The sequence below is a fragment of the Lates calcarifer genome, linkage group LG1 (genome assembly GCF_001640805.2).
Source record: "Lates calcarifer isolate ASB-BC8 linkage group LG1, TLL_Latcal_v3, whole genome shotgun sequence".
Classification (NCBI taxonomy): Eukaryota; Metazoa; Chordata; class Actinopteri; family Centropomidae; genus Lates; species Lates calcarifer.
Window position 1 is genome coordinate 23,528,419 of NC_066833.1, and position 26,872 is coordinate 23,555,290.

General features: G+C 40.6%; 2 protein-coding genes across 4 annotated transcripts; both read right to left on the reverse strand.

Annotated features, from left to right (window-relative positions):
• Positions 1 to 3,015: 3,015 nt before the first annotated feature.
• On the reverse strand, positions 3,016 to 18,490 carry olig1 (oligodendrocyte transcription factor 1). Of its 3 annotated transcripts, none has more exons than XM_018702620.1 (3): positions 18,336 to 18,490; positions 17,720 to 17,811; positions 3,016 to 4,295 (listed from the first exon to the last, which is right to left on the reverse strand). In XM_018702620.1, the coding sequence occupies exon 3, from the start codon at positions 4,245 to 4,247 to the stop codon at positions 3,474 to 3,476; it is 774 nt and encodes a 257-aa protein (XP_018558136.1). In that variant the 5' UTR covers positions 4,248 to 4,295; positions 17,720 to 17,811; positions 18,336 to 18,490; the 3' UTR covers positions 3,016 to 3,473. The 3 variants fall into 3 exon arrangements, 1 of the variants encoding a protein (XP_018558136.1); XR_001963850.2 differs by lacking the exon at positions 3,016 to 4,295 and adding an exon at positions 6,092 to 6,985; XR_007813361.1 differs by lacking the exon at positions 3,016 to 4,295 and adding an exon at positions 15,758 to 15,876.
• Positions 18,491 to 20,496: 2,006 nt separating this feature from the next.
• Positions 20,497 to 22,587, reverse strand: olig2 (oligodendrocyte lineage transcription factor 2). The gene is made up of 2 exons (XM_018702621.2): positions 22,478 to 22,587; positions 20,497 to 22,060 (listed from the first exon to the last, which is right to left on the reverse strand). The coding sequence occupies exon 2, from the start codon at positions 22,035 to 22,037 to the stop codon at positions 21,216 to 21,218; it is 822 nt and encodes a 273-aa protein (XP_018558137.1). The 5' UTR covers positions 22,038 to 22,060; positions 22,478 to 22,587; the 3' UTR covers positions 20,497 to 21,215.
• Between the last annotated feature and the right edge of the window lie 4,285 nt (positions 22,588 to 26,872).

Consider the following 26,872-nt stretch of genomic DNA (forward strand, 5'->3'; position numbering starts at 1 on the left):
GCACAGTTTAGCATGATTATGATTTATGGGTGGAAAAATTAACAAGTTTTATGATGTAATACTGGTGATGGTTAAAGTTTGCTTTGGTTTGAGCATGAACGTGACCCGTGTAGTGTTAGAAAACATCTTTTGTTTGGGGTAAAGTTACCACTTTTTGGGGATTAGGAGACCTTTTTTTTTTAATCTTAATAACCATTATAATCACATGGTTAAGGAATGACTGCAGTCATGGCTAACAAATATACCTTTATAATAGTATCACCTGATTTCCTCCTTCCCCTCCACAAACACTTGTAGATTCAAGTTACAAAAAAAGCAATGCAAAGCTTCTAATGTACTGTGTTTACTTTAAATATACTTGATATTACTTTACATAGTTCTTGAAACTCATTGCTCTTTGTGAATATTAAGTGGGTATTATTTATATTTTTTGTACTGTTGCTGTTGTATTTATTGTTGGTTATGTTTCTAAAGTTTAAATCGCACTGAGATTTTTTTATTATTTATTTTTTGTAAAATAGAAACAGAAGTAACATTTCAAGAAAACAGTGCCACAGGTTTTGGATGTGCTCTGCCTTTAACAAGAGTAAGAAACATTCAGCACTAAATCTACTTTTCTGGTAGTTGTCCTTGCTGAACTGTGTGTGTGTGTGTGTATATGTGTGTGTATGTGTGTGTGTGTGTGCATTGTCTTACAAGCTCTCCTCGCCCCATTGAACAACAGTGATGAAATGGAGATGAGTTAAAGTGCTAACACAAAGACTGACCAGACCCCTGCGTCGCTGCAACAATGAAACCACCAAACGCGAGAAAGTGAGAGCCTCTTGGAAAAACAGAGAGAAAGAGCAGAGAATGAGAGGGGGGAGAAATTAAGGAGCCCAACTTAAAAAAAAAGAGAGAAGAGAAGAAGGGCTGAACCATCCTGAGAGCAGGAGGAAATGGATGGTGGGCAAAGGTAGCAGAATAGAGAACAACCCGGACAAAATAGCAAGGTAGCTAATCCCTCCAGGGACATAAAGCAGCTATATGTAAATGAAAGACCTGAAGTTTGGTCATCTTACTTTGATCTATGAATCAGGCTCTCCCTCCCTCCCCCTCCCCTCCTCCTTCACTCTCACCCTCTTCTCCTTCCTCCTTTTTCCTTGTAAGAAAATCAAGCCTTATTTAGCTTAATCTCACTTAATGGCATCCAGCTCCTCTTTTGTCCTCCCCTGATGCTAACAGATTCCCTTCCTTTCACTCACCACTATTCACATATCTACCCTCTATAATCCTCTTATTCCGGGGTAGCAATTATTTTGAGTATTTTATCAGCATTATGATTATGATTATTTTCATTATTATTATTCATGCAGGCCGTGCTAAGGGCCAGGTTGTGGCTGAGAATATCCTCCCTCCTACCAGCCTCTTATTCTCACTCAGAATGAGGCTGCCTGCTTTCTTCCAGAGGGGTGGCGAGTTTGCAGGAGTGAACCCCATTCAGGGAGACACATTTTCTGGGCGTTTGAACATATTGTGGAGTGAGTGTAATGAGTAGCACCAAATCACCCGTCCTGGCTCCTTAACACAGAGCAACATCAAGAATTTGAGGATGGAGGAGAAAGAGGGGGCTAATAATCAAAAGGCCTCCTTTCTGCAGAGCAGTAATTACACGGGTGGGTTTTGATCTTTTGCTTGTTGGAGCAATGAATGGGGGAAGAGATGAGGACTGTTTCACTATTTTGAGGTGGCATGGAGGGTGGAGGGAGCTTTTCAGCTCCGCATCTTGTCAGAATCTGAAGTATATCAGAAATTATAACTGTCAAGGTCCAATGAACGTGGTATGCCAGGACGAGAAGTTCACCCTATTAATTTTCTGTGGGTGAATCTTTTCTCAGTGCTTCATGGGATAGGAGGTGATATGAGGTTCAACAGTTGTGTGAGAAAGGCCAGGAGTTGACAATCGTAAAAAATAACAACTGAACAATCCAGAGTGATGCCAATTAACTGATAAAAAGTAATGCAAGCAAAAAAGTTTGTTCTTTCCCTCCTGTGAAAAAAAAATCCCTGGATTCAAAGATCATTACTTCATTATTCTTGGCTCCAAGATTACTGAAAAAAAGGGGTTTGGCACTGAGTCACATATACTGCATAAGTGGGATTCCTCATCATAAAATGCTTGTTGCATGAGTTAAACTATGTCTCCTACTTTCATTCGACATATTAGCTATAAACATTTCACAGTGATCTGTTTTCCCAGTTAGTTTACAAGAAGTTTCATCATTTTCACATATATATTGTTTGGTTTCATGCACTTTGAATGCCACTTTATAATTTACATCTGGTTGCAGTCCTGGAGTGTTGTTATTGTTCTAACTCTACAGACAGAACAATAACAGCAATATAACAATACAAACTATGACCCAATTTTATACTAGCTGCACAATACTGTCTATGTATGCATTTCCAAACTTCATGAAAATAAAGAATGTTTCTGATGTATTCCTGCCTCACCTGCTCAGCTGTTCAATATTTTACATTTGGTTTCAGCATTGTGGCCCAGTAAACTCCATCTTTACAGCACACCCAAACATTTTGTTGTTGTTGTTGTTTTGTTGTTTTTAACCATGCATACTGATTTATTTTTTTTTTTTCTTAATTTAGTATACTAAATTTTGTCACTTTCTCAGTGTGAACTGCTGAGACTATTCTGGGAATCAGTAAATATTATGAAATTGTCATAATTTTTCTACTTCCTGAAAGTTCCTGAGAACTAGGTTTTCAATTCTTCTTAGTGTTTCTCTAATAGTAAATATTCAATTAAGATTCAAAAATATAGAGTTTGACACTCAGCTAAACTTGCAGCTTCATAAGGACTGTGTGGTCTGGTTTGAGCAGTTTTTACTAGTAGTGGTGTGTGGTCCTGTCCAGTTCAAAGACAAAAACAATACAGAAATCCTGAAACAACTATAACTGTTCAAACTTTTGGAGTAAATTATGAATTCACATGTTAACAGTGGAAAGGAGATTGAGAAATTGGTTTTCAGAGCTTTAATTATCAGAATTATAAGAGCCCTTTATTTGGGCCCTTTCCAGCTCTAGGCCCCTGAAATTGTCACTGACTTTTACCCAGAAAGCTAAAGTACAACACTGCAGTTATAACCACCATGCACACGGTCATTACAGTTTTCATTTAATATGCAACAAAGTCCAAAATAGCTCATTATTTCTCTGTGACATTAGGAATCATGATCAAATGCATCGAAACTCACAAACAAAAAGGACATTATTAGAGCTAAAGAGAATGTCTTACCAAATACAGAATAGTTGTATCATGTTTAGAAAGATCAAAGGATAATTGTGAGTATATAGTGTAGTAAAATATTATAAACATGTTAAAAATGTTAGAAAAATAACAATTCATATAAAAAATGTTGCATACATTTAACAGTCATCAAGTCCATTCTTCAGATATCCTCTTCAAATTCAAGGTGTCACTTTGGGAATCTGGGAACTGGGGTAGAATGGCTGAATCTGGGCAGTCTGCAGACTCCACAAGGGCACAGGGGACCTCCTGAGCCCCCTGCAGAGCTCCACTGCACTGGGGCCAGCGAGGCTTCCATGGAGCCTGCAGACAGCAGGGGACATTTAGCTGCAGAGGACGATGAAGTGGAGGAGGAGGAGCTGGAGGCTGCTGCTGAGGTGAGGAGGGATTCCTGGGTGAGGAGGAGCTGACCAGAGCCGGAGATGAGGGGCCACCCTCCAGTGAGCAGCAGCCGGGGGACCGGCCCCGCGTTCACCCCCATCCCAATGCTCACCTCCCCCAGCAACCGCCGCATCTCCTGCAGAGACGAACCCAGGAGGAGGATGTAGTTCCTGGCCAGGACCAGAGTGGAGATCTTAGAGAGCCTGCGGCCCGGAGGAGCTCCGGGTTGGTGGGACTGAGAGGAGGAGGCGGAAGAAGGTGAGGAGGCATAAGGCACCATGACCTCTCTGAGAGCATCCATGGCAATGTTCAAGTCCTGCATCCGCTTCCTCTCCCTGCTATTGATCTTCCTCCTGAGCTCCTGCTGCTCCTCAGTACTCAGTTCCCTCTGAGGTTTGGATGACCTTGGGCCACTCTGGAGGCCAAGCATTGGTGCAGGATTGAGGCGGGAGCTCAGGTTGAACCCTGGAGGGCAGTGGGGTAAGTCCTGGACAGACCCGGGGCCACAAAGAGGTAGAGACTGCTCCTGGGCCCTGATCACTGGGTTTGACAGCACATTCATAGTCTCCTCAGACGTGTGCTAGTCTTCAGAGTTGTAGTTCAGTGTAGTCTTCTTCAGCAAAGTTTGAAAAACAACCCAAAAATAAAAAAGTCAAAGCAGTTAAAGTAAAAATTCTTCACTTCTGCTTTAGAAAAATCCACAGTCTGCAAAAAATCAAATCTTTATTCCCTCCACCTGCTGAGCTCCCCTTTGCGTGCAGAAAACAAATGCCATCCAGCACAATGACGAGTCACCAAACGTTTTTTACTTTTGGCTTCAGAGGTTTCTGGCTGCACAAGTAGAGTGAGTGAGAGCTTCCTAAGTGGTGGCTCAGTTTTATCTCATTTCCACAGCTGCGTGTGGTGAGAAGGACAGCTCACACAGGTGGAAAAGTGAGCTAAATGGTCCCCTCACATACCCCCACCTCAGTTCAACTCCTCCCCGACTCATGATGAGCTCTTAGGGAAAACACATTATGCACGTCTGACTTTGTATTTGGCAGTGAAGTAAGAATCAACTGGTAAATGGTGACAACAACAAAAGAATCTCATTGAAAACTGGGGCAGTTTAAGACAAAACATTAGAAAAAATAAATTCAGTGGATTATCTAGTTTAGTATATTCTCATTGAGAATACCTTCCACACTATAGAAAGGATTAGACATTAAAGCACAATTCAAAAGCTAACTTATGCAATTGAAAATTAAGACCACAATATATGGAAAGTTTGTATTTTTGTATTATTCCATGTGTAAGGGGCATTAGCATTAAACTTCCATCACCTGACATTTATTGTGTTTTTTAATATAAGATCATTTCCAACTGAAATATATGTATCACCACACAGTGTCTTTGTGCTGCTGTTAGCCCAGATACTCTTGTCCTAATGAGGTTGCCAATATAAAACATATAAACATACTATGAAACACGCAATTAAGAGTCCAAGAGATAAGTCAGTGAATGAGGGTAAACAAGGACATCACCGTAGCTCTGACAGGTTGCTTGCATGGTAAATTTCACTGTGACGTCTTTTTGTTCAATTTGGCTTTTTAATAGTAATGTTGGTCCTTCCACCACTTTGGTGATAATTTGAAACATCTTTGGATGGCCATAAAATGTGGTTTGTAAAGGAATGAGTCCTCAAATGCACAATTAAGTTAGCATTTTAGCAGTACCGGTTCCCTCGTTTCAAAGTTGATGGATTTTCTAAATGGGTTTTTGGTTAAATGCCTGAAATAAGGTCTGTGGTTAACACAAGCTCAAGACATTTTCATGACATAAAATACGTCAGAAAATACCCCATGGTGGCTGCTAACAAGAGGCTAAATGAGACTACAGAGGTTGTCGACATTATAAAACCACATATGAAAACTGATCTATTCACCAGTCCATCCTCACAGCCTCATTGTGTTTATACTCTCACTCTTTCAAACTACCACTAACTTTCTACGAAGAAACATTTTTGTAGACGAGGTAAGCCCACTAAATTAAATTACAAGCTTGAAGCTTAGCGATGGTAACGCAAGTTAGCTTTTTACTTCTGGTGATACTATTTAGGATTCAAAAATCATAATCGTGTTTTTGTGAAGATTATCTTACTTGTAAGTATCACAAGTATCACAAACTTTTGTTGATCACCAATGGAAAGATCCCTTTGACTTTTTGTAGAGGGAACCAAGGTGATGCTAACTTCCAGGTTGGCCTACAAAAATGTGTCATCTCTGCACCTCACTATACCTGCAAATCTAGTGTACTTTTAGTGCTAATTAGCAAATGTTTGCTAACACATTAAAATTAGATGGTAAACATGGTGAACAACAGCTGCTAAACATCAGCATGTTAACATTGTCTTTGTAAGCATGTTCACATGCTGATGTTAATATTTACCCAGTAGCGTAGCTTGAGACTCTTGTTAGTACCTGACAACATGACTAACAAAGTTTTTTTTTTCTTTTTTTCTTTATACAACATTAACTGAAAGTACAAACAAAAAAGACAATATTATTAGCTTAATGGAATGCACCACTGCAGCCATTTAACAACTTGGAAACCATTAAAATCATCAGCACTTTGTTACGTACCAGAGAGCAGGTATTAGCAGTATTAGCATAGGTATTAATTGTGTTAGAGAACAGTTTTGGCAAACGGTCAATGGATACATCATTGTGTGTGGGGAGTTAATTGATGGGTTTTTAGGTGGAGGTTATTGTTGCTCAGTTCTGAGCAGCTACACTAACCAAATTGGCTCACAGAGAGCTGGGCACGGTTCCAGACAGGCAAACAACAGGCCAATTGACTCCAACCACAGGTGAAGCTGGCTTGGGGCACCGAGCAAGGCTGGAAACCTCAAATGTGCCATTCATGAGCCACAAAAAACCTCAGCATCACTCCATTGCGCAGTGAGCCTGGCCGTCCTCTTTTTGCACCCTCTCCCCACCTCCCCCTCCTTGTAAAGCCCATCTGAGTGGGAGAAAAGGAAGGCAGGGGGAAGAGGGGAAGGACAGCACCGTTACACACAGAAAGCAAGTTGTTTACGATGAAAGCAGAAGGAGATGCAGAGGAGGAAGACCCTTTCTTTCTTCCCCAGCCGCTCTTCTCTTGTCGTTCAACAAGTGAAAGATGTGTGTGGAGGCGCTTCCCTTCCCTGCCAGTGGTCCGGTGGCGTCCGGCTGGTGCTGTGATTGAAGCTGAATGGACGGACTCCAGAGGGACAGGAAAGGGAGGGCCTCATGAAAAGGGCCAGGCGGATGGCCCTCGCACCTGCAGGAGAACAGAGTGCAGGCAGCCAGGATGAATGTGTGCATGTGTGTGCATGTGTGTGTTTGTGTGCGTGCCTGTGAGCTCAATTTGATTTCTAGTGCCCGTCTAACAATGTGAGGTAATAAACTGAGTAATGAAAGAAAACGAGCTGTGATGCTTTTGACTGTATTTTGGGCTGTGGTCTCTGTGTCAAGAGAAAAAAAAGGACACCTGCAAGGAACCACACATACAGAGGTCAGAAAGGAGGAGAAAGAAAGGAGCTGGTGTCTACCAGAAAAGTGCACCTCCCCCACTTTTTTATCCACTAGGGAAAGAAAAGTGAGCTTGATTTGGGGCTGCAGCCCAGCATATCCGCCTCCCAGCTTCCAGGCTCCTTTTGATGAGGCTGGACCAGGGCAGGAGCACCGGTGGCTCTAGGGAAGGGGGAAGACTAGTGTCTTTATGGTGGAAGGAGCAGTATCCATCTGGATAAGGCCGTCCAATGGTGGGTCTGCACCTGGGAGCTAAATGCCTCATCTGTGTGAAGCCACTTCCTGCGGCTGACAGACAGGAAGACACCTCAGCCAAACTCCTGGGTCAATTTATCCACCAATACAGGATGAAAAATACACCCAAAGTGATACCACTGAAAAAAAAAATGCCCATGAATTCTCTTTTGTTTTCATCAGTTGAAGGTGCTTATGCAAATCTACACCATCAGAAGATGATAAAATTCCAAGAAACTCATTTAGGGCTTAATAAACAGAAGTTTGAAAAATCTGTCTTTTCTTTGTATTTGTTATTAAAGCAAAAATCTCTGAGAATTGCAAAAAATTTAAATGAGGTTCTGATTATTCATTCTAAATAACACAAAACAATATTTCATTGTTTGCTCTACAAATGGCATTTATTAAAAAAAAAAAAAAAAAAAAAAGATATCGACCTGGATTGTGTATTATTGATTATTTTGATATTACTAAACAATTCACATATTATTTTGAGGAGAAAAATAAAAAATGAATATATTGAACCCTCAGTTTGGATCACCCACAGGATTTTTTTTTTTTTTTTTTTAAGGACAGAGCAGAGATTTCCATGCTGAAAAACATACAGAACAACCTGGATTTGCTCATGAGTTGAGTACAAACTGGCATAATTATATATCCACCCTACTTGATATAAAAGGACAGTTTTGCAAATTAAGTCAAGCCACAGGCTAGCTGCTGCTGGTGTGGACAATCTTGACTTAATGGAGTCAATTTACATCAGGTGTCTGATTGAGCTCTTTTGTGTGTCACTTGATGGTGTGTCAATGTGTTTGCCTCTATGGGAGGATTTAGCATGTTTATTATTGTGTGAAAGAGGCCTTCTAATTCCCCAATTACACAGCTATTTTCTGCATCCTCATCTATTTACCACTGACTGTCTTGCTCGTTGTAGAAAAAGCTCCTGAATATGAGTGAATTATTTAAATCATTAATTTGTTGTAGCACTTAGTATCATATATCAGGACACCTCCAACACTGGTCTGAAATCAGTTTGACCAAATAATTATTTAAAGTGTCACTTTGGTAAGAGGTGGGTAGTCAACCACAGTAACAATACTACTCATTCAGAAGTAGTCTTTACAAACTAATGATGATTAGAATGTTCTAAATATGGATGATTGACTGGTGGATGGACATAAAGAAGCCAGAAACTTCAGATACCATCTTTATGAAGGCAAGATAGCCAAACGGTTTGGGGAACAAAATATGGTATGTTGAAGACATTGGAGACATTTTGGGACTTAAAGATGGAAGCGTTTTTGAAGAGTGGGTCCCTGTCTTGTTTATTTTGGAGACACATGCACATGTTTGGCGCAATATACAATCCCGCCTGTGGTGTCACTTTCTTCACTGATTAATCTAGTCATGCATATCATAAGTATTGTCTCTTTTTTAAAACCTGCTCTTCTAAAATAACACACTTTTGAGGATATGTTGTGTTATGTCTATGCATTTTAAGCTTTTTGCATGTGTCATTTAACAGAGGTTGAGGTTATCAGATTTGCACATAAAATGATGAGAAAAGCAAAAAATGTATGGTGATAATTGCAAAATTATTTAAAATGTGTGTGTTACTCATGAGATACTTGTGACTCATGGAATCTCAAATACAGAAGATGTCAATTGTTGGCCAAAGTCACATGTTAAAATAACATTCAAAAAGTCTGTAAATTACATCAGACTCCCTCAGGGAGAAAAGCAGCTAATTTGTTTTAGGGTGCAATAATCGCTGCAAAATCCTGCTTGGATTATTTTCACAGAGTAGCTAACCAGAGCGTTAAACAAGGACGCGCACCTGCTCTGGGCTTTACATCCCAAACTGTCGTCTGTTTACGATGTGCAAAGAGACTCTAATGAGAAATTAACAGTTGCCAGTGACTGATTTTGTCCATGTGTCTCTGCAGGCAAACAGGTGCAGCAGCAACAATGGAAATATAACAGAGCAGGACTTTTCAGGGGGAAGAGGCTGCTCTGCATCAAAGCAGGGACGGAGGACACACTCGTCTATTCGCCCTAACTCCTTCTCTGTGAGGCCTGGCCAAAGACATGAGAAGATTACAAGCTGTTAATAAGGTGGAACCGATCGGCTGAAGGTCTGCTTTTGTCCCTCCCAGCATGCTTTGTGAGCACTGGCCTGGGATAGTCAGCATTTGGTGCTGATCATAGTGTGGCAGGGATAATGAAGGTGGGAGGGGTGTAAAGTTTTAGCCCTCGGGCCCTTTGTGAAAGAGAGCCTAAATGCCTCACTCTCAATAGCTGCACACGCTCAGTTGGTCACGGTTGTTTAAATACAGATGGACATTTGCCACATTCATATTTCATGTTGCTAACAGCTCCGCTGACAGTTTCTATCTTTTTTTCTTGCTTTTTTTGAGAATGAGATGTGTTGTCACTTTCAGACTAAAAGCCTGAAAATCCAACAATATTTAAAAATATTTATGTTTTCGTAAGTTCTACATAGACTTGTTTTCAAAAGTCAAACTGAAGTACTATAACCTTTCATTGTGGTCATTTAAAATCCCCCCCAGATATAACCTAATTCTGTGATTATGTATTGTTATAGCAGATGTTCCTCACTGAAACAATGCCACCAGGGATTTGTAGGGTGCCTGCTAATAGGAAAGTGTTAGTTAAGCCGTCCCCCACAAAGTACCCTTAAAACCTCCGATCCTATTTAACCATGACAATGATGGATTCACAGACACTAAACTTCTACAGGAATCCTTATCCAAAGTCAAACACAGAGCTTCTCCTTCTTCTCACCAAACGATCGTGGCCAGGGGCACCCCAGTTAAAGTCTAAACGTTGTGGGGGCGGGTTGAGATGTTTCTTTTCGGGTTTCATTAGCGGTACAAGGGCAAGGGTGGTTTTTCAGAGGTTATTCCCTTCAGTATGGAGGGCGGTGCAGCCTGACCAAAGACACTGTTAAAAGTGAAAGCTGATAGCAGTATGATGGATGAGGATATACGTCCCAGAAATTAGACTTCACTTAGTAAAGCGGTTCAGTCAGCAAAAGGGAATCAGACGTTGACATAGTGTCTCTCCCTCTGTCTCGAAAAATAACAGTGTACTTCCCAAGTTTATTGCTGAGATCTGGGAATGTAGCAACATCCATAAAAAGAAATTACAATATGAAACATGAGCCATCAGACAACAAACCTCCAAGTTAGCCAGTGTCTGTTGTAAACATCCACCCCAGTTTCAACTTGTATTTGCTTAAGTTGCGATATTTCAGTGACTTCTTTTGCTGACTACTATCTTGCCCCCATAATCACAATCAATTTGGAGATTTGTTACTGCAAGCATTAGAAACTAAGGCCAAAATTATGAACGTATGACCCAAGTTCTAATAAACAGGAGTAATCTTTTGTGAATCTTATGAACAGCTAAGGTAAGATACCATGAGTGCGTGTCATAATGCCGGTGCAGTGAGTTCAGAGATTTGAGAAGATTTGACTCTTCATCCTCTACTCCTTCACAAATTTATCCGCACTAAATTTATCTGTGGCTAAATTTGACAGTGCTGGCACCCCCCTCTTCGCTTCAGACAAGTTTCACGCTCAGCCAGTGAGGAGGACTTGAAGAGGCAGAACCAAGACATGCTGCAGGGATTGCATCTCCCAGCTGACAGAGGAGCACTGAAGGATCCACCAGGAAGAGGTGGAGGATGCTGCTGAGTATCCTGCTGCTTTGATTGCTCCTGTTCACCACACCACGAATAGATGGGTGGTCATATTGGTGGATGAATTAAAACTTTACTCATCACAGGAAACTTGACCACCAGCCTATTACTAACACTAGTTTTACATTTTCACCTTTAATTTTCAGTTATTTTTCTTTGAATGAAAAAAACTACACTATTAGACAGTGATGAGTATATGTTCACTATCTGTTTGTACCTTCACTCCCAGAAAACTATGCAATGCTTTTAGCGACTAAAACATTAAAACTCAAGACACATGTTTTTTTAGCAGCATTATTACTATATACTACTATAAAAAAAAACAATATTAACAATCACTTGTGCAGCATTTTGTCAGCATTTTCTCAAATCCTGACATATTTGGTATCTCTGGAAACTTGAGTACAATCCTAAATATATTTAATCTATTTTTGCTTGTTTTTAGTTGCACGAAACAAGTTTGCGGACGCAGCCAGTGGTGGTGTTGGCAAAGCTCAAAAGGTTAAAGTCATCTGTATATGGCGAAAAACCTTTTCCTCCACTTGTTTCATGAATGGAGAATGGAATTCTGCATTTTAACATATTGCTCTGATTTCACAAAATCTTGCCACCCTAGGCTGGCAGATGGATGCAGAGGATGTAAGATGATTCTTTCAGGCGTTGATGGACACATCTGTCAGCCTACACCCTTTACACACACACACACACACACACACATACATACATACACACACACACACAGTTACCTCCCCCTCCCCTTTGAGACAGCCCTGAATTTTTCCCCTATTTCTCACAGCCTCCTCCTCAGCTCATTCACCTCCTACTGTGCTCCTGCTCCTCACAGACTCTCAGCACATTAAAATCCCCACTAAGACCTGAGAGATCAGACTGAACAGCCACCGCTCTCCTTTTCTATTTAACTTCCACTCTGATCAAACTGCAGCAGGTTTATCACAAACATCTCATGACTGGCCTCCCACTGAGGACTGAGAGTGGGACGACTGAGTGTGTGATACCAATTACTATGATTACCTTGATCGATCGATAGATTGGTCGGTTTAATTTTGGTTTACTTCTGTTCAGCTTACTTGCACATCAGATGACAGCCATTCTGAGTGTGGTGCTAATTTGATTTATGAAACAGCGGACCCCAGGGAAGCAACAACTCAGAGAGCAGACATATGTTGCAGTGCAACACGATAGCAGGCTTCAGTAACTTGACAAATTGGGGTCGTAGTTATTAAAACATCTCATGGTGGCATTGCTGCTATAGAGGCAGAAAGACTCACATTGGACTGGTTAAACCTCAAACCAAGAGAAGAGAAAACCCTGTGAAATAGTAGAAGTATTTTGCTACAGTATTTAGCAGTTTTGTGAGACTGTACCTCAGAACAAGGCTTTAAGCAAAGATTAATGACAGTGGGTGGGTTTCCATCCACCTGCAACTTTTTACACTTGGCTGGGGTGGAAAACTTGTTTACTAAGGATGGATATGTTCAGGTATAAAATGTACCAGTTACATCAGTTCACACATTTGGTCATCAGATTGTTTGGCTGAATCTTGTCTAACATCATCATCACTGTGTGTACAGTCAGTCCATCCATTTCCTTTCATGTGAGACATGTCATTAAGGCCTCAGCATAGATTCAAACCCTTTTGGCCAACTGCAGCACACCCATTGTGTGAATCCTGTCAGGTTGAGTCTCTTTGTCCAAATGTCCCAGCTGCCAGCAGCAGTCAGAGCTAGCAGGGCCACTGCCAGGGGACAGACATGAATGTGACATGGTCAACAAACCATATGGGACGTAATTCATAGAGTATCTGATGTGACACACACACACACACACACACACTCAGTGCTGAAGTCACAGAGGGCTGATATGAAAATGACCATCATTCATTTTTCATGCTGCAAACTGAGGTGAAGACACAGCTGCAAGTAACAAAAAAATTGTCAAGTCAAGCAGAAAATTAGCATTTAGACAGTTTCATAGAGAGTGTTTCTTTATATTTAGTTCTGAATAACCACAACATTTTTTCTGGACATTCTGTTGGATTATTTGATTACAATTTTTTACTCTATGAGCACTATAAGCTAATTTATCTTTCCCTCCAAAGTGTTGCAATGAAAGCAAAAATGTCACTAACACTAACCCTCGGATGAAGTAAACCAAAACAACTGCAAGGCTATATACACCACATGGCCAAAAGTATGTGGGCTTCAGAACATTACACCCATAGGTGATTGGTGAATATAACTGATAAACCATAGGCATGATCCTGCCACCAACAGCCTCTGATTTTCTAAATTCCAGTCCATTTCCACTAGAACCTGGCTGCAGGGATTTCTTTCATTCAGATACAAGAGTGTTGGGGACGTCCAACACTAATGCTGGTTCACATTTGGTGTTCCAGTCCATCCCAAAAACGCTGGATTAAGTGGAGATCAGGGTTCTATGAAAGCCAGTTAAGTTCCCCTACATCAGACTGGGAGAACCATTTCTTAATAGACTTGGCTTTGTGCACAGAGGCATGTTTTAACAGGAAATGGCCAAATATGTTGTTGCCATTAAGTTGCAAAAAGATGATTGCCTGCTGTAGCATAAGATTTACTTAATTTGGAATTAAAGCGGCTGGTCCAAACCATGAAAAACGTGCCCAGACCAAACATACAAAAGAGTATGTGGACAGGATTGTCAGCGTCGTCATTTTTATCACTACAACTTTCCTCCTCAGCCGCTCAGCCAATTTGAGGATGACCATGATGAGAGCTTATTTTCTTACTAAAATGGATGTTTATGTATGGATATGCTTCTCATATGGGTGGGGGGGTGTACACACCATATCAATGTTGTGAATCCCATTCAGGACGCCCTCATCCTGGAGTCATTCAAAGTGCTGTCCACCCACCAACAACTGGTCCCCACTGGCCCCCAGCACACCCCTCTGATACCTCTGTGTTTCTGCATTGGTTGATTCATGTCCCAGTCCTGTGCTCCTCAGATTCACTTTGATGTTTAATCCCATCCTGACTGTGTCCTCCTTCAGTCCGCGGAGCCGCTCGACCAGTCATGAATATCCAAAGGTCTGCTTACTTGACAGGATTATCCCTCTTTTCAAAGCCACTGGGGACAATTCTTCAGTCACAAAAAACACACTCAAAGGATCTTCTGCTCTCTCGCTTTGTTTCTTTCACTTTCCTTTACTCTCTCCCTCACTCCCTTCTGTCTTTGTCCCTCTGGGCTTTTACTAAACACATTGATCCACCCGATCGAGTAGTTCATCTGCTGCTCTTCATAGATTATTAGGCAGACACACAAATACACACTCACACACATCACCATTCAGCAGTGTTTTGAGTATTTAACTTTGGTTAACACAAATCTCCTGATATACTTATAATTGCCACAGAGTTCCAGAATCTCTGATTTTTGCCCTGAGTACCTCTTACTTCTTATCATCTCTAGATCCCTTATTTTGTGGTGAAGATGAAATTAGTTCAGAACACCAAAAGACTTAACAGGAAATCTTTATGAAATTCAGCAGCTGCTTCCACTGCCACAGTGCTAGCTTCCATTGCCCACTACAGCACAAATCACACTGTGGCTATAGGTGTCTAACTTGGCCCAAATTGCAAACACATAACCAAGCTGTTCTCTTTAACTATCCCTTCATTAATTCAGGACCTGTTTTTGTAAGATCTGCAACCTGACCTGTACTAATAAATAAACTGGCAGAGGCGTATATTCAGACCACTCAGACCACAGGCAGGTCAGACCGTCAGGTTATGGCATAGACCTGAATAAATGTTCCTGTTATGCTGCTGTTATGCTGCTATGCAACTTGGACAAGACTGAACCTGTGTTTCTTTTATTCACACAGCGACACCTGTCTACCAATATTAACAAACCTAATGGAGCCAAGTCAGCAAAGAACCTGATGGTTCTGAAGAGTCCCCCTGTACAGTGTCACTTCCACATTGAGTGGAAGAGGTGTAACTGTTGCTCGCCTCCAGCAAAGCACTTATGGCTGTGGCTTGAGGTGCAATCAAATTGTTCTGAGGGACAGTTAAAATAGCTGAATTCTTAGTTAAGCCACCACTTGTTGCTTATCTATCCAAAACACCCAGTGATTCTTGGTGTGTGTTAGAGTACACCACAGTGTTTAATATTGGTAAAGAGTGGACAGATGAGCTGTGGTGAAGTAAACACCAGTCCCATGGGAAAGTGTGACCTCTGAGGTCTTATATTCACCTTAAAGCTCCATCTATTCCCTTGTAAGTGTTAAATCCTGCCTTTGTCTCTGACAGCTTCTCTGTTTGTTTATCTTCCTCCTTTTCTCCATCATAGACTATGTTTCTCTCTGTGTTATTCCGCCACCTTTGATGCATCCCACCAATCTTTAATCCTTTCAGCTAACACAACATGATACATGGAGCTGAAAGGGTGTACATCTGTGCAGTGTTTTCAGGAAGGTTTAAATCCAGTTACAACAGTGTAAGACTGATGCTCCCCTTCTGTCCAAAGTTATGAATATTTAAACTGTCACAGAACCAACCTCAGACTCTCAGCATCAATGGATAAGTCAGCCTGCCACCAACAGTGGATAAGGAGCTGTTTATTCAAATCCAGTCACAGTGATGTGAAGCCCAGCTGCTATTGGCCAGATCCTCCAGACAGAGCTGAAAAGATGCTTCTCAGTCAGTTTCTTTTTTAACTTTAGCACCATGTTTATCTGGGTGTATAGTAGAAAAACTTTCTCATGCATATGATGTCACTGTATTGACTTGTTTCTAACTTAAGATAAAATGCCATCAATATTCAGTGATTATTGAATAAACCAACCATAAAAAACTTTTTAAAATTATTTTCCTCATTATCTGAATGAATAATACCTATCATTATGAACTTAAATTATTTTCTTTAAGTAAATGAACCCTTATTGTTTAAATATTGTTTAAATTCTAATAACTAACACTAAATAACATTTGTTTTAGAAAAGCAACTGTTAGATGTAGTCATTTACAATTAAAAGCCATGACTGCTATTTATGTTGAGTCTATTTTGATAAATGAATGGAGAAACATGGTGGATGCAGATTCATCCACACAGGGCACCTAGGGCTCACTTAAGGGTTGCATAAGTATGACAATTATTTGTATCATATCCTGAGACCTATAGAGTCTCAACCCACTTTAACACATATGGTTGATTAAGGTAAGTGTTCAGAGTGAGGACACTCTTTGAGTGATTCTCCAAACTTGCTAAAAATGACATTTATATATTACCAAATGTTGTCCTAAACATGTTTGGGAGGACATGTTTGACAACTTTTCTCTGAGTCAGAGTGGATGGTGGGTAAAATGTGCAAAGTTCAGGAGTTTGAGGGAAACTGGACCTCATCTTGTGTTTGACATGATGGTAGGGTTTAGACCATCAAACAATTTGGTTACAATTAGGAAAAAAAAATGGTAAAAAGTTAACATGCCCTGTCTCTAGATTCAACTCAGTGTCACAGTTTTGAATATTTAGCCAAGACCACAGTCTCTTTACCAAGTGCTGAGAATGTCTAAACATAACCATAAAATGGTAATCATGCTTAAGTTACTGTGAGCAGATACTGTATGAAAAACTAATGAAATACATTGTTAGTTGATTTATACAGTTTATGAACATTTGCTGATTTTGCAGATATGTTCACTGAAAAACTTTCCCCATCAAAATGTACTCCAGGTGAAATTATATTTGTTTCCTTCCCTGTCTCTCAGTATTTCTGAAGTCAAATGCAACTACACCCCAACTTGAAACATTTTCAACTCGTACTGAATTAACTCAAAGCGCATCATCTGGTGCACATTTGCCTTTATGTATCTTTGTATTGACTTTAATGCAATTGTGCTGCCTCTCAAATTTGTTTTGCTCAAATCTGAACAATATGTTTTGATGAAAAGAATGGTGGACAGTTCAGAGAATTGACTAAGGCTGCTCTGGAGGCTTGCAGTGAAATAACTAATCTTACCAAGATGCTGTTTGTTGTTCCTTTATCACCCATTTGTAGCAGTTTGTTGTGTAATCACGACTCCCTGACCAGCAATGCTCAGAATCTGTCGTCTGAGTTATTAAGAGTAGAGGAGATCATTGTTGAAATTTACACTAATAGAGACTAATAAAGGCAATCACATGGGGAGTGAGGTCTAATTATTTTTGCAATATGACACTTTGTAATCCATGTTAACTGAATTTTGCTCTGACAAATGGTGCTTGGATGGCTCTGGTGAAAAGATACCTGAGGTAAAGCAGATGTTCTAAGGCACATAATCCTATACAGTTTATGTCTTTATGCTCCATCAAAATGTTTTAATTCTCAAAGCAGCTGTATGCCACAATTAGAGGTGAAGGTGACAGTAGACTGCAGATGGAGCTTATGTAGACCTTTTGTATTCTGGATTATTTGGAGTAATATCATCAATCTGTGATGTCCAGTCTGTCCCAGAGATTATTTCATCATGAAGTGAAGTTCTTTACCTGTTTTTGTTGTATCTGCTGATCTTCATCCAGACACACGCAGCTCCACTTCAATTTTTTCCCTTCATTTCCCAGAGTAGCTTTCAACATCCCTTACAGAAATCAATCAGACATGTTAGATTCAGCTGTCCAGCAGGCAAAAGTGACTAAAAGCTAAAGAGAATAAAACTTTCAGGCTCTACATTGAATTATGTAGGCTACTATCAAGGCTTTTGTGAGGTGATTAACTCAGGTCTTAGTGTTTTTTTATATTGGACTGTTCTGTAGATGCAAAATGTTTGTTTGAAGTGTTCACCATCATGTTTTAAATAGCTAAAAACTATCTAACATCACACTGTTTTGGAGCTATACTGGAAATCTCACAGCATGATGAACATCACCAAACTTTTAAGACTAAACTGCAAGTAGCAAGTACTGTTAGTTTTTGTCTACATAAACAATATGTGACCTGAGCTAAAACAACAAATCTGATAAATCTGCTCTTAGACTTAACACTGGGTACATTTACTGCCTCCTCACTCTCACTGGCTTCTGTTCAGACATATTTTACATGTTGGAAATGGGGGAATGTAGGAAAATCACAGGTGTTTATAGTAAGATTAGTGAATCCATTTACCTGCTTCAGTCCTGGTATTATTCATGCTGGTTCATTCTAACAGAACAGAGCCACTGTTAATGTAACTAACACTGAGTTTTAACAAGTCTAAATGTCTCCTATGGAAAAGGCTTGTCAACACATTAGGGAGTATGTCAGTGACTTCAAGTTAAAAGTCCCTCACTCACACAGGTGTTATCACTTATTTTGCCTGATTAGACCTCTTCTCAGGGCTGAGTGGGTGTGTTCAGACTGTAGCTCACTCTCCTGCCAGCTCTGAATGGGACAATTCACACCTTTAGGATTCTCATTAGTAAATGTAGTTTGGTGACCTCCCATCATGTACGAGGGAAAAAAAAAAAGGACCACAATGAACGTTTACTTGATGTATGTACAAAACACTTGAGGATACTCTGCAGATGCACAATCAAAACAAATGACTAAATATTCAGAAGATGACAGGGTTTGAAAAGTTAAAGAAAAGCAAACATTTGACTCATGGGACCATTGTTTCATAGAAAAGACAAAATTCAAGGGTACAAACCTTTTCACACTGATGATTTTGACCTCCTGTCAACTTCAACCTGAGGAGGTAGAAACACTCAGAATAACTGGAAACACCTGAGAAGGCGTACAGAGCTTTTAAGCCTAACTAAAACATACAGAGCAAATACACAACTTCAATGACATTGTTTTCAATTCAGCATTTTTATGGTTACATTTTTTAAATAACATATAAGGCTGTGACTGTATTAACAGAGTGCTGATGTGACTAACATCTAAACTATCTCCTATTAACGTCACTTGTCCTGAACATGGACATCCCCTCAGCAATATGATGTTGAACTGAATGTTGTGATAACAGCTTTAAGGAATGCACGTAAATGCAATCAAACAAAGTAACATTTGAAATAGCAGAGTGAAGGAATGCCAGGTTTTTATCTTCTCTTTTTCTGTAAATAGGCTGCATTTCCGTTGTATCGCTTCGAATGACCTCTTCCTCTTAGAAACGTCCTACAAAACGCTGAAGGACTTTGAATAATTCAATTCCAGTAATGAGACGAATAAACAAATGCGTGCATGAATATTCAGAAGATTTAGTTCATATCGTTCCAGCTTCAAAAGCCTTTGGAAAACATTGCAACAGCATGCACAATCTGCTATGCAGCTGCTACCTTTTCCTGAAGTGGACCGGCCTTTACTCATCACTGGCTCCTCTCTGCTTGCAGAACTTTTTCTGCGCGTCCTGTTTACACGCATATTTTGCAAAGATGACGATTCCAAATGCGGTTTTCCTTGTTACACGGGTTAGAAAGTGGAAAAGTATTCGTCTGCATCTGTAATATCAATCTTAAAGCTCGTTACAACAGATCGTTTGCTGCAGAACCGGAGTCCAGTTGGACTTACAGGTGCCCTGTAAAAGCCACTGTTTGGTGACTGGGTTTGTGTTTGACATGAAGCTCGTTTCCAACCAGCTGAAGTCACCTTGTGAAGGATCACAAACACGGACTCTGCTGTGATCTGAATATAACATAAATTTGTTTCATGAGGTCACAAACACCAGTCTATTACTTTTAATATAAACTCTATGCGCTATCATAAAATATTTTCTTTTTCTATCCATTAAATCTAAGAATCTACGAGAAGCGACTATCTCCAATTAGATGGAAAATACTGTTTTTTTTTTTTGTTTGTTTTTTTTTTTTAGGATGGACATTATGAATTGTATCCATACAATAATGAATATAGGACTAATAAGTAAAGTTATTAAAAGAATCTCAACAAATGTCTGGATACACTGCAGACGCTGTTGGAGGGGTTTTTTCTTTCTAGTGCAAAAGAACCGTGAAGTTAAGTTATTTTAGATTCGTGTTAATGAATGGTGGGTATAAGAAAAACAAACATTTTCTAACCTTTTTAAAGTGTGGCCAATGGTTTGATTGTGTCAAAATTAAAAAGTCAGTTTTCAGATTTATTTTTACATCAAAGACCAACTTTGAATGTATAAGCATGGAAGTATGTAAGTATGAGAACACAGCTGATGTCTGTTTTGTAAGTTGGATGTTCTGATTTTCTCTGTTATAATGTTCAGGGATCCGTAAGCCTGTTGATGTGTGTTAGTGCTGCTTTAAATCTCATTTCATCCTCTGTAAAGATTCAAATGAAAGACATCACCAAAGACTTGTTTTCCCTTTTTCAATTAATCGTCTTTATTTTACATTTCAAACCCCAACATAATCAGAGATTCATCTGAAATTCCTGTTCAAAATAAGTAAATAAATATCATTTTCTTTTTTTCTTTTTTTTTTATTAAAAAAATAAAGACGTGGTCATTGCGTGGGTCGCCAGGCAGTGAATGATAGCCCACTGGGCAGAAAATAAGAAGAGAAGCGATGAATTAGACGGATAGAATAAAGCAGGTGCAACATGTGAGGGGTGGGGGAGTCTTCCCACACATCAACAAGACTCTAATATATAATATCTCCGACTATTTAAACAGAATAATCCATCTACATATTTACACTCTATATTTGTGGTTTGATTCAAGTTGGGATCTTTTCCACCTGCAGGCCCACAGAACAGAAAAGCAAATCATCACCAGCGATTAAATTGGATCTTTAAGACACACAGATGCCGGAAGATTTCCTGGAATAAGATGGATTTCGTTGTGCTTTAGGAGCTCTGTGAAGTCACACCTGCTACAACTGAGGTTAATTACCATTAAACACTAAGTTAGTTGCAAAACCCCAAAAGTCCCAGTGAGGAAAATCAATGCATTGGTCTTTACTGGTTCCGTCAACGCAACGGATTCGGCAACAAAGATAAATAAAAAACGCGTAATAATGAAGGGAGAGAGTCTGCAACAACCCCAGAAAAAGTTCGTTTCCATTTAGTTTGGAGTCACTTGGAGTCGCTGGCCAGCCTCGGCATGGTGACGGTGCTCATGCTGGACACATGCGGAGGCGGGACTTGGCACATGCTGCACGGACAAGGCATCCCGGTGCCAACGCCCCAGTGCTGGAAACTGCTGCCCAGCGGCCCTGCACCGGCAGCGGGAGCTTTAAGGAGTCCGTGATGGGGTCTGACCGAGGTGACGGCGGAGATACTGGGCGCGGACAGAGAGGCGGTGGAGACGGCGGCCGGCGGGAGGAGCGGGTGGTGAACGGCCGGGTGAGAGGCGTGGGAGGCCGCCGGGTGTCCCGGTACGGGCCCAGCGTGCGTCATAGTCCCACAGGCTGACGGGTGGAAGCCGCCGTGGTGCCCGCTGCTGCCGTAGATTTCGCTGACCAACCGCTTCATCTCCTCCAGCGAGTTGCTCAGCATCAGGATGTAGTTTCTCGCCAGCAGCAGGGTCGCGATTTTGGAGAGTTTGCGCACCGATGGTCCGTGCGCGTAGGGCATGACCTCCCGAAGCCCGTCCATGGCCACGTTGAGGTCGTGCATCCTTTTCCTCTCGCGGCTGTTGATCTTGAGGCGGATCGACTGCAGCTCGCTCTCCGACAGGAGTTTGCGGTCTTTCTTGGACGCCATCCGGAGGGAGAGGGACTCCTCGTCGGAGGCGGAGAGGCCGCGCAGACTGGGGATCTCCGACGGAGAGTCGCTCTGCGTGGAGGACACGGCGCCGGAGAAGCCGTGCACAGACTTCTTGAGGGTGGACATGAAGATATCGTCCACCTCGGGAGAGGACGGTCTGCTCGACACGCGGCTCGTATCAGAGTCCATGATTCTGGGACCAGCACGGTGCTCTGAAGAAGAAACCAAACATTTGTTGTCGGTGTTGTTAATATAGTGAACCTCAAAATCCACATTTCACCACCACACAGAGATGATCAACTTTGTATCTGGGGTCACAACGACTGGTAATAAGAAGTTATTGTCATTTAATCAGCTGAATTAATACCTGAAAATACTGTGTACAGACAAATGTTTTTTTAATATAATTAATCACGACTTACAAGTACCTTCAGAGAATTTAACTTTGTTTGTATATTGATATTGGATCATCAGATAAGAGATAAATTATCAGTAAGTGCCCACAGCTTCTCTTTCCTACACTGTAATTCTGTTTGTCTCTGGCTCTGCATTAAACAAATCTGATTGAAATATTTAAAATATTATATATTTAAAAGAGAAAAAAAAAAAAAAAGAAATAAAACTCTTACCGAGAGTGCTTTCCAAGCGCGAAGGTGAGAAAAACCTGAACGTCAAATCCACTTGTTACTCCAAAGCCTACGCGTGACAGCCCATTTGGCACGGCTGCGTGCGACCGCGGGGTTTTATAAGCGGGCTCTGAGCGCACAGAGGCCGGGTCACCGGGACAACGCAGTTTCTGTCCCGGCTGCCACCCTGCGACCAATCAGCTCCACGCAGGGAGAGGAGGGTGGGGTGGGGGCGAGTGACGGGGAGTGAGGGTGAAGACGGGGAGGGGGTGAGGGGGGGTCCTCCAGCCTGATGAAATTACTAACACACAGCATCACCATTAAGTGAAATCAGACACACTTCTTCACTACATATGGCCCCTTCTTGTGAAAACGTTAACACAGAGAATGAGCCACATTTTGCCTTTTGTTTGTATTATTCATACAATAAATTAGACCTCATTTTAACCATTACATACATAAATTATAATTCATCTGTTTGTACACTGATTAAACAAGTTAAGGAGAATTATTTTCTAATATATATATATATATATATATATATATATATATATATATATATATATATATACACACACCACACACACATATTTTTTTTTATTATCAGAAATTCGTTCTTCATCAATCTCTGTCGATAAACCCTCGGAGCGTGAAATCACCTCGCCCCTGCAAATGAACAGTAAGAACAGGTCGAATCCTAATAAGCTGCGCAATATGTTTCCTCTGTAGATAAATATGCTGTTTTCCGTTTTTACCCGCTGTCGGCCAGCAGCTGCCGTTAAAGTGCATCTTTAACGTTAATTAATGAAGTGTGCAAAATTGTTTTTAACGGTTATGATCTGAAACATTTTAATTAGTCTTGCAGCCAGTGATAGCGGTGTTGGCCTGCTGCTGGCGCTCAGAGGGCCTCCGAGCTGACAGAAGGGCCCAAACCGGTGATTTGCTCTCGGACGTAACTCAAAGTGACAGCAGCATTGTCCCGAAATATGACAAACTGCGGTGTGCATTCAGACGCAGTCAGCGCTAATTGCCTCTACAAGTTTATCTGTACGGATCGGACCGAGGTGGGAATATCCTCTCTGTATTTGGTTATTGATAAAAAATGAAATTAAATGTGTGATCATGTTTATGAGTTAACAGTTTATTCTCTGCGATTAAAAAGGAGGAGTTTAAATCAGAATAATTATCCCAAAATTACCAAGTTTGTTTTCAGAATATATTTTTTTAAATTTATTTTATTTTTGTTAGGATTTTTATTTTCCTCTAAAAAAGGAGAGAGGCAACACACTAAGGGGCATAGCACTGTTCTGTGAAATCAAACAACGAGGAAACAAACGAAAAAAACAACCCTGACTGAAGAAGTTAGTGTCAGGTTATGTTACCTGATTTTTGACTTCATATTATTTCGTCTTTTTTTTTTTTTTTTTTTTTACAGGCAAACATTTTGAATAGTAGCTACGTAGACTATTCATTCATTAATTTTGTAGTTTGTTAGTTCTACTTAGTGTCCTAAATTAAGACTCTGTGCTGTTGCCATGGTTACCTGCAGTTTAATATACCTTGCGGACTGGCGCGGAGGGGTGTTCAGCGGTCATCTGGCAGCCAATCACAAACGAACGATCCGTCAGTTATGTGTTAACCGCACGCGCGCACACACACACACACTTTTTTTTTTTTTTTTTTTTTTTTTTTTTTTTACTCGTCGTTATATTTGCTTGTTTTCTCCGTCCTGAGTTCGTCGCGTCCGCGTGTTTACTCCCGTTAAATAAGATTATGGTAATGAGGGCGGTTAAAGTGGCATTTTAAATCAGGAGGTTTGTATCCGTGCCATCATTTTGCTTCATTAGACATTCCCACAGTGTCACTGTTACTCTGGACTGGCAGTGACTGACACACACACACACACGTTCCTCTTCAGCTCGGTTTCTTTTACATCTTGGAAGCTTTGTGGTAGGTTACTGTCTCTCTGCATATATATATATATATATATATAATATATATATAGAGAGAGAGAGAGAGAGAGAGAGAGTTTCTCAGTCCTTTTTAGGTCAAAATATTTTTGTATCAGAGTTATCAAATTGTCACAAACAGAAATACAGTTATTCAGTCTGTAAGAGTTAGATAATATAGCCAACTGTATATCATCAACTTCATATCCTGTAAGGTGAAAAAGGGCATCAGTTCCTAAATTTAAAGCAACTGCAAGTTAACAACAGATCTTAAAAGGTAATGGATTCAGGTGAATGGATGTGGCCAATTGTTTTCTGGATGTTTCATATACCACCGCTGCTTAGTTAAAGAGTTCAGCTGTCCATCCAGCAGTTTTCAGTATATTTCTATCACATTTGGTTGAAAAACATTTCCCAGATTGTTAGGCTATAGTGCTGCTCTGGATGCAAACAGTTGATATATTTCAAAGAATGAAATGAAATCTGAAAAAGCAAAGAATCTGAAAAAGCAGAGAGCCTTGTTATATATGATACAAATTCACTGTTTAATTTGTGGCAGTACATTTCCTGGATAAAGCCTGTGTGATTCCTACACTCCATTTTTGGTTTCAGGCTTCCCATCAGATTTTGAATCTGGCTGTAGTCAGGCACTGATGTTATCACTGATGTTAGGTGATAAGGCCTGGCTCACACTCAGCGTACCACTTCATCTCAAAAGTGCCGGTCAGAGTTGAGGTCAGGGCTCTACACATGTGCAAGGCCAGTCAGGTTCCTCTACACCAGACTGGAGTGAACTTGAGTTTGTGCACTGGCACAAGAAAAGGGTCCTCCCCAAACTGTTGACTCAACTTGGAAGTGTAACACTGTATGCTGTACTAAAATTTCAGTTGACTTAAACAAAGGGGCCTGAAACAAAAACTAGGAAAAATAGCCCTAAACCATAAGTACACATATGGACAGAGTTTTTTTTTTTTTTTTAATATTTCCTATTTTCTCCCACCACTTCTCACTGCCATCATCTCCTTCTCTCTGTCCATCAGTCTGGGTGGCAGTAGGCCCGGTGCCGTGGTGAATACCAATAGTGAGGAGGAGCATATGTGAGCCATACTTAATCCTGCTAATCTGCCTCCAAAATAAAAAAGAAAGGGAACAAAAAAAAAAGCAGAAAAGAGAGGAGGGTGGAAAAACACGAGAGAAGTTTTCTCTTTCTGTCTGGGGAGCTGACCAGCCTCGGCCAAATGAACTGAAAGACATGAATAACGTCCTGGCTCTCCCCCTCGATCCCTTTCTCTGCAAAATCTTGGAACGAAATGAAGCAAAATTCTCGCTTTTGTTGAAATCTGTCGCGAGGAACGTGAGACGGTGGCTGCTACCGCTGCTGCTGTTACTGTGTTTGTGTGTGTGTGAATGCAACCTTGTGTCCCACTTAGATTCACATGTAACTCTCTCACATTAACGTTTTTACTGTACATTTAAAGGCAACGTTGAGTGTCAGTACAGGAGGTGGAGTGAATTTCTGAAAATAGTGTTATTGCACAGTGTCCGCAGTGTCATTCAGGTCATCAGAGTTGTGGATCTGAATGTTCTCCATGAAGAAAAAACACATTAAGGAAGGCAATGTCTTCCCCAAAACATAATTTTCTATTGCAAACTAGCTAAATAAGCATATAATTTGTGGAAGATACTGTTTGTGTGCCCCTCGGAGACAGTGTCTATGAGTTCAGATAACTCGGGTGTCTCATATTTCAAGTTCAAAAACAAGAGCAGACACACATATGAAGGGAAAAGAAATGCAACTGTCTTCCAAATGAGGACAGTTCATAAGAAGAACGTGTGGAAAAATGCACAGAAAAAAAGAAAAAAATCCTCAGCTTCTGTGAGAGAAATCTGAGAAAGAGAGTAAAATTTCTTCTCTATGACTTTAAGTTGTACATCACACTTTTCTGTATCTGTTGAATAGCAACAACTGTCCTGTCTGGTCTGCACCAGGGTGAAACAGATGATATGTCAGATTAAGGTCATGTGACTCACATGGCCAATCAAGAACTAGCCCCAAAAACTCATTGATTTTTACATCTGTGTGTGTAGAATCACTGCTCTGCTGCACTGTCCTAAAACTGTGTATAAAAAAAGGTTAAAGAGGTCAGCTCCCCTCACAGGTTGGCATATATTGGTGGACATGCGTTTTACTGTGTTTTAAGCTAAATTGCTCAACTTGTCCAAATGAAGGACGTAATAATCATGAACTGATAATCGCATGTAGCCACAGCCCTCTTCTATCTGGCAAATGCTGATAGTGTTTCACAAAGTGTAAACCTGAAGTAAAATTTAAACCAACACTGTATACAAAGGTGTTCTTGCCTGGCTGTCGCTCGCTCTTGCGTCTGAGGATATTTGTATTAAGTTTAGCCCTTCTAAAGTTTCCCATGTAGTCTAGCTGGGTAGGTTT

Coding starts and splice junctions, on each gene's coding strand:
- olig2 (XM_018702621.2), bottom strand. CDS start 22,037: ATGGACTCTGATACGAGCCGCGTGTCGAGCAGACCGTCCTCTCCCGAG.
- olig1 (XM_018702620.1), bottom strand. CDS start 4,247: ATGAATGTGCTGTCAAACCCAGTGATCAGGGCCCAGGAGCAGTCTCTA.